At 47.9% G+C, this 8466-nt stretch overlaps 1 protein-coding gene across 1 annotated transcript in view; it reads left to right on the forward strand.

Moving 5' to 3' along the window:
* The window catches only part of PXMP4 (peroxisomal membrane protein 4), a 21399-nt gene extending 19119 nt beyond the window's left edge, over nt 1–2280 (forward strand). Inside the window, exon 4 of the mRNA XM_017514111.2 lies at nt 1226–2280. Within this exon, the coding sequence (XP_017369600.1) occupies nt 1226–1489 (264 nt within the window). The 3' untranslated portion in view covers nt 1490–2280. The remainder of the gene's footprint in view (nt 1–1225) is intronic.
* Nucleotides 2281–8466: the final 6186 nt, after the last annotated feature.

Here is an 8466-nt window from a genome sequence, read left to right on the forward strand (position 1 = left end):
AGAGACGGGGTTTCACCATGTTGACCAGGATGGTCTCGATCTCTTGACCTCGTGATCCACCCGCCTCGGCCTCCCAAAGTGCTGGGATTACAGGCTTGAGCCACCGCGCCCGGCGTTAACTGTTGAGTTTTAAGTATTTTAAAAATATATTCCAGGCCAGGAATATATTTATTGTCTATAATGTCTATAATCCCAACACTTTGGGTGGCCAAGACAGAAGGATTGCCTGAGCCCAGGAGTTTTAGACCAGCCTGGCCAACATAGTGGGACTCCTATCACCATAAAAATTAAAAATTAACTGAGTGTGGTGGTGAATGCCTGTAGTCCAGCTATTAGGGAGCCTGAGGTGAGACGATTGCTTGAGCCCAGGAAGTGTGGTTGCGGTGAGCCGTGATTGTGCCACTATATTCCAGCCTGGGCAATATAGTGAGACCCTGTCAAAAAAGGAAACAAATAAATCCAAAAAAACCCCAAATAGGGCCGGGCGCGGTGGCTCACACCTGTAATCCCAGCACTTTGGGAGGCCGAGGCAGGCGGATCACAAGGTCAGAAGCTCGAGACCAGCCTGGCCTGTATGGTGAAACCCCATCTCTACTAAAAATACAAAAAATTAGCCAGGCATGGTGGCGCATAGTCCCAGCTACTCGGGAGGCTGAGGCAGAAGAATCGCTTGAACCGCGGAGGCAGAGGCTGCAGTGAGCTGAGATTTCGCCACTCGCCAGCCTGGGCAACAGAGTGAGATTCTGCCTTTAAAAAAAAAAAAGAAAAAAAAAAAAATATATATATATGTATGTATGTATACACATCTGGAATATATATACATATTTAGACACTTTGTCACATACATGTTTATAAATATCTTCTCCTAGTCTGTAGCTTTTCTTTTCATCCTCTTCTCAAGGGTTTTCAAAAGAAAAAGTTTAAGTTTTGATGTGATCTGATTTATCAGTTTTTCCTTTTATGGATCATGTTTCTGGTGTCAAGTTACCTTTTGGTCTTGAACCATGTTGGTGTATTTCATTTTCTAATAAAAAAGCATAATAAATAAAAGACACAGATCGCAGTATTAAAATGTCTACTGCATGCCACTTCAAATCCTCCGGCACGTCAACTTTGAAAAAAACCCATTCGGTGCCCAGAAGGCTCCCCAGTGCATGGGGGTGGGCAGGAAGAAGGCTCCCAGCAGCTGCACTCACCAGTAATTCCCACCATTGGCTCTTTGCAGATAAACATGTACGTGTTGTCACGTGTCCTGTTTGCCCTGAGCCGCCTGGCCGTGGAGAAGGGCTACATCCCTGAACCCAGGTGGAACCCGTTCCCAGTGCTCACCGCGGTGTTGTGGGGGCTGGTGCTGTGGCTCTTTGAGTATCACCGGCCCACACTGCAGCCATCGCTTCAGTCCTCCATGACCTACCTTTATGAGGACAGCAATGTGTGGCATGACATCTCAGACTTCCTCATCTATAACAAAAGCCGCCCCTCCAAGTAATTCGGCCCTGAGGTGTCCAGCTGTGGCTCAAGATTTGGCTCCTCGCAAACCCTCCCAAAGGATCCTGCCTTCTCAAGATCATGGGCCTCAGACTCCAGCTGGTGTTATCCCAGGGTTCCATCTGCCAAAGTAAAAGCACTGATTTTCAACCCCAGTGGGTACTCTTAAATGGTGGCACAAGTGGCTGAATCAGGCCAAGGAATCTAGGGCTTGGTTCCAGCTATAAAGCTGACTTCTGTGAGACTGGGGCCAGCCACACTGCTCTCTAGGCCTCAGAGGTCATGGAGCTCAGAGGAGGTCCCTGAGGTCTCTTTCTGGTGGGTATGTTCATTCTTCAACTGTTCTTATGTCACAGAGGGCTCCCTGCTGGTGGGCAGTGGATTGTAAATACTTAAAAAAACAAGCACTAAGTTCCTCATCTCAGATATTCTATTGGAGAAGTTCTAGAGTCCCACGGTCCAGTAGAAACAGTTGAGCCATAGATGTAATTAAAATGTTTCTAGTAGCCACATTACAAAAAAGTAGAAGGCTGGGCACTATGGCTCATTCCTGTAATCCCAGCACTTTGGGAGGCTGAGGCTGGTGGATCACTTGAGCTCAGGAGCTTGAGACCAGCCTGGGCAACATGGTGAAACCCAGTCTCCACAAAAAATACAAAAAATTAGCTGGGTGTGGTAGCACGCACCTGTGGTCCCATCTGAGGTGGGAGGATCACTTGAGCCTGGGAGGCTGCAGTGAGCCGAGATCACGCCACTGCACTCCAGCCTGGGCGACAGTGAGACCCTGTCTCACCAAAAAAAAAAAAAAAAAAAAAAAAGGTGACATTAATATTAATTCTAGATTTTAACACAAATTTCTAAAAGTTATTTCAACATATAATTGACATAATTATATATTTTGCACTATTTTTTTGTATTAAGTCTTCAAAAATTGGGTATATATTTTGCTACCCATATTTTCAGGGCTCAGTAGCCACATGTGGCTAGTGGCTGCTGTGACAGACAGCACAGATATAGAAGAACACTTGTATCCTCACGGAAGATTCTACTGGACAGCGCAGATCTAGAGCTAGAGGACATGGGTTTGAGTCTCCACTCCCCCACTGTGTAACCTTGGGGAAGGTTCTGGACCTCTCAGAGCCTCAGTTTATCATAAAATGAGGATAATTAGACTGCCCTGGTCCTCATTGGACTTATGCAGCTACCACTGCTACACTCCTGCGAATTACCTTCATTTAGTGCATTCATCCTCCCTCTGGTGTTTTGCACGTGTTATTATTATTATTTGAGACGGAGTCTCACTGTTGCCCAGGCTGGAGTGCAGTATCTTGGCTCACTGCAACCTCCGCCTCCCGGATTCAAGGGATTCTCCTGTTTCAGCTTCCCGAGTAGTTGTGATTCCACACACATGCTACCTTGCCTGGCTAATTTTTTGTATTTTTAGTAGAGACACGGTTTCACCGTGTTTCCCAGGCTGATCGTGAACTCCTGAGCTCAGGTGATCCACTTGCCTTGGCCTCCCTAAGTGCTAGGATTACAGACATGAGTAGCCGCGCCCAGTCTTATTATTATTATTTTTTTTAAATAGCAGCAGGGTCTTACTTTGTCACTAGGGCTAGTCTCAACTTCCTGGCTTCAAGCTATCTTCCTGCTTCAGCCTCCCAAAGTGCTATGATTACAGGCATAAGCCACTGTGCACAGCCTGCACACATTATTTTTAAACCATACAATGGCCTTGCAAAGATGCGTTTTGATCCCCATTTTACAGATTTAGAAACAGGGTCAGGCCAGGCGCGGTGGCTCACACTATAATCCCAGTACTTTGGGAGGCCAAGGCAGGCAGATCACCTGAGGTCAGGAGTTCTTGACCAGCCTGGCCAACGTGGTGAAACCCCATCTCTACTAAAAATACAAAAATTATCTGGGCATGGTGGCACACTCCTGTAATCCCAGCTACTAGGGAGGCTGAGGCAAGATAATTGCTTGAACCCAGGAGGTCGAAGTTGCAGTGAGCCGAGATCAAACCACTGTACTCCAGCCTGGGCCACAGAGCGAGACTATGTCTCTAAAAAAAAAAGAAAGAAAGAAACTGAGGATCAGAGAGGAGAGTAACTTGCCCAAGGTAATACAAATAGTGTAATAGCCAAATCAGGATTTGAACTCAGATCTTTCTGATTTCAAAGCCCATGTTTTCTTCAGTGCCTTGCTTCAAATTTAGAAACCTAAGCCATGCTATGCAAACATGAGCTCATTATGGGATATGGACTAGAAAGGGGTACAAATTTAAATGCCCAGAGGAGCCTACAGTGACACAAATTGAAACATTCAGGGTGCTATGCAGGGATGGGAACATGGGGAACTGAAGACCTGTGTGCCAGTCTGATTTTTGCAAAACCATGATCTGGGACCGGGCGCAGTGGCTCACACTTATAATCCCAGCACTTTGGGGAGGCCCAGGCGGGCAGATCACCTGAGGTCAGGAGTTCGAGACCAGCCTGGCCAACAAGGTAATGCCCCGTCTTTACTAAAAATGCAAAAATTAGCTGGATGTGGTGATGGGCACCTGTAATCCCAGTTACTCGGGAGCCTGAGGTGGGAGAATCTCTTGAACCTGGGAGGCTGCAGTGAGCTGAGATTATGTCATCGCACTCCAGCCTGAGTGACAGAGCAAGACTCAGTCTCGGCCAGGCACGGTGGCTCACACCTTGGGAGGCCAAGGCGGGCGGATCAAAAAAGACTCAGTCGAAAAAAAAAAAAAAAAAAAATACAATCTTGGACAAATCAAACAAGTCTCCAGGAAAATTTGGTCCATGGGCTACCAATTTGAGAGCATTGGTCTGGTAGATATGCTTTCATTAATATACTTACTCCATCATTCTCTATTTTTTAGACATTACTAGTAGAAATGTACACATGAGTCACTGGAGATCTTATTAAAATGCAGTTTCTGATCCAGTGAGCTGGGGTGGGGCCTGAGAGTCTGCATTTCTCCCAGGCTCCCAGGTGCTGCCAGTGATGTTGGTCTGAGTAACCAGGGGGTGGGGAATGATATGGAGCCATCCATTGTTATCCCATCTGATAGATGAGTCACAGAGCCTTAGGTAACTGAGGTGGGATCACTCTGATTCTGTAAGCTGTGTTTTTAGCCACAATATTTACTGCAAACTTGGAGTAGATGATGTTGAAGCTCTTTTAACCTGCTGTGGAGGCTGAATGAGCTCTAGGGCAAGGGGTCTGCAACCCTAGTGTCCATCCATGGCCTGTTAGGGACCAGGCTGCACAGCAGGAGTTAAAAGGCATGAGCCAGGGAAGCTTCATCTGTATTTACAGCCACTCCCCATTGCTGACATTCCCACCTGAGCTCTGCCTCCTGTCAGATCAGCAGCGGAGTTAGATACTCATAGGAGTGCAAACCCTATTGTGAACTGCACATGTGAGGGATCTGGGTTGCGTGCTTATAAGAATCTAATGCCTGATGATCTGTCACTGTCTCCCATCGCCCCCAGATGGGACCATCTAGTTGCTGGAAAACACACTCAGGGCTCCCATTGATTCTCCATTATGGTGAGTTGTATAATTATTTCATTCTATATTACAAAGTAATAATAATTGAAATAAATTTCACAGTAAATGTAATGTGCTTGAATCATCCTGAAACCATGACCCCTCCCACCGGTCCGTGAAAAAATTGTCCTCCATGAAACTGGTTCTTGGTGCCAGAAAGGTTGGGGACTGCTGCTCTAGAGGTTGGGGAGGGCAGAGGGCTTCGGCCATCAACAAGCAGGTTTTATAGCAGATGGTGGGGGTGCCCTGCCTGTAGCCCCTCTAACTAATCACTCTCCTGCACACCAGCCAGCTTTGCCAGTGGCTGCTCCTCTATCTCTCTGCCTGAAGACTCTAGCTTGTCACTGGTGCCTCCTCTGCCAGCCTGTGGCAGGCCTGAAGGGCTGGGGAGTGAACACATCCCTGGAGCAACCTCAACCAATGACTGAATAATACCCCCACTCCCACAGCCCACAGCCCTCACCCTTCGGGTGGGATAGCTCAGGTACATGCTCCACACTGACTCCCAGAGCTCCCCAGCAGGGCTGAACCTCAAATACCCTCCCCGTCTCCTTTCCTCATGCCCCTAGCAGTGCTTCCTGGGACCACTTCCCATATGAACCACTTGCATTCAAATCCGTGTCTTAAAGTCTGCTATTGGGAAAACCCAAACTAAAATTGGCCTCTGTACAGCAGGTTGAGAGGCAGTATAGCACGATGGTCAGGGACGTAGGTTTTGGAGCCAGAGTGCCTGGGCTCAAGCCCTGGCTCTACAATTTCCTTGGGCAAGTGACTGAGTAACAGCACACACCTCGAGTGGTCTGGAGGGTTGAAGAATATGACATGGTTAAAGTGAGCCCTCAATAAATGCTGTTATTTCTAATAGAGCATCCAAATGTAGAGGAAGTATGGGTCCTGAGGACCGAGCACACCCTGCTTTTAGCCTGTCCTGCCCTCAGCTGAAGGTGAAACCTTGGCCACCTGCCCTCCTGAAGTCCCCCCACTGCTGCTGGGGATTGGCCAGCTCTGCTACTGACTGTCTCTGCTCTCTAAGAATAGGTTTCCCTCACAGATGGCATCTCTCTGGATGCTGCAAGAGCATCTGGTGCCTCCAACTGCAAACTCCAGGGAGGATGGCGGTGTGGTCCTCGCCGGGGAGCAGGGCTCTGGCTTCCAGCAGATCTAAGAGGAGCTCCTTCTTAGCTGAGCTCTATCCTCTAAGACCTGAAAAACAGGGATGGCCAGGGGCTCTTGTTGCACAGTAAGCACCATACTTCCTAAATGCAAGTTCCTGAAATAGCAGAATGGTTTAACCTGTACTTATTAGGCACCTGCTACAATCCTGTTAATTCTTTTGACATGTAAGATTAAAAAAAAAAAAATTTAAATCAATACTATACATAGTACAAAACCCAAAGTTATAAATAGTCTGTAGCCAGGCGTAGTGGCTCACACTTGTAATCCTAACACTTTGGGAGCCTGGAGTGGGAGGATTGCTAGAGCCCAGGAGTTAGAGACCAGCCTGGGCAACTTAGGGAGACCTGTCTCTATAATAATTACAAATATTAGCCTGGCATGGTGGCATAGGCTTATAGTCCCAGCTACTGGGGAGGCTAAGGTGGGAGGATCACCTGAACCTGGGAGGTTGAGGCTGCAGTGAGCTGTGATCGTGCCAGCGCATTGCAGCCTGGGCAACAGAGAGAGACTCCATGCTCCCCCTCACCCCCGCAAAAAAAAAGGCTGGGCATGTGGCTTTCGCCTGTAATGCCAGCATTTGGGAGGCCAAGGCTGGCCAATCTCTTGAGGTCAAGAGTTCAAGACCAGCCTGGCCAACATGGTGAAACCCTGTCTCCATGAAAAATACAAAGATTAGCTGGGTATGGTGACATGCGCCTGTAATCCCAGCTACTTGGGAGGCTGAGGCGGGAGGATTGCTTGAACCCAGGAGGTGGAGGTTGCAGTGAGCCGAGACCACACCACTGCACTGCAGTGGGTGACAGAACGAGACTCTGTCTCAAAAAAAAAATGTATAAAAGGGAAAAGTCAGGTTCCTTCCTACACCTGTGCTGCACCCCCAGGCCCTTCCTTTGCTGGGGCACCCACTGTTAGCATTTTCTCGTACAGCCTTCCTGGAATATTCTATGCACAGCCACCTATTGTTGTCTTAAAAGGAACTTTTACGTTGCAGTATCATCTCAACTGACATGTCTTCCTTGTCCTCTGTGTGTCTGGTTTCTCTTTGATCAATAATCCCATATAAAAGTGAGTCTTTTCTTTGAGGCTGTATTCTCCCCACATCCCCGACAGCTTCCCCCCCACCCCCCAATATCTTGGGCAGATCCTTGCTGTGATCGGTGCAAAGATGACAGCCCCAGGTGTTCTGAGCCTTACAGTAGAGGACACCAAGCATTCAGGCCCAGGGAACTCCCACTGAAAGGGGAAGGACAAAACCCAAGTTAATTTGGGCCTCTTCTGCTGCTCTGCTCCCAAATTAGAGATGCTAAGTGAACCCATGTGAGCGCGGTGACTCACAGGCCCAGACGCCAAGAAGCTGCCTTGTTTGATGCTGGCCGCTGCAGCTTCCACATTGAGGCTCCAGAAGGGATTCTGGCGACAGTGTTTCCTTCCACATTGTTCATTTTTACCTCCCGATGAGTGCATTTGGGGTGTATAAGAATCATGCTTTGAACCTGGCTCTCTCCTAAACCAGAACACCGTGCTGTGCTCTACCTCTCAAAACGAAGCCCGCGTCACCATAATCTGTGACTTCAGATGGGTTGCTTTCTATGACAAATTTGAGGATCTTTATAAAAAGAAATTTTTTTCCCCTCCCCTTGTCTTGTTCCAGATTCACAGGGTGAGAGTTTGTCTTAGTTCAGCCTTGAAGGGCATTTGGGGTAAGCAGTTTTGATTTTCAGCAGAGGGTGCCCTGTAGAGTGGGACCCACTCTTGTGAGCTGGAGGGCTTGGCTGCCCAGGTGGAAGACAGAGAGAGATGATGGTCATGTAGTCCTTCAGGTAAAAAATAAAAATAAAATTAATTAATTAAAAAATAAAGACAGAGGGAGAGCTGAGGTCTCTTCTGAGTGTTGTTCTGAGAAAGGGCTTCTGAACGGAGGGCGCCTGTTTTCTGTGCCGGGACTCTGCTCAAAGCTGCTGCAGATGTCTTGATTTAATAAACAAGACAGAAACCAGGCAGAATGGAAGTGTGGGTCCCAGTGTCTGTGTCATAAACCTCGTTCTCTTTGCTCTTCCGGCCTCTCCCTCCAGCTTCTCCTCATAGGCTGGATGTCAGCCGGTAGAAGGATCAGAGCCAGACCACATCAGCTCCTTTAGGACACTCCTTTTTACTTTATTTTATTTTTAAGATGGAGTCTCACTCTGTTGCCAGGCTGGAGTGCAGTGGCGCAATCTTGGCTCATTGGAACCTCCACCT

This window comes from Cebus imitator, unplaced genomic scaffold, assembly GCF_001604975.1.
Source record: "Cebus imitator isolate Cc_AM_T3 unplaced genomic scaffold, Cebus_imitator-1.0 Scaffold18, whole genome shotgun sequence".
NCBI classification, from domain to species: Eukaryota; Metazoa; Chordata; class Mammalia; order Primates; family Cebidae; genus Cebus; species Cebus imitator.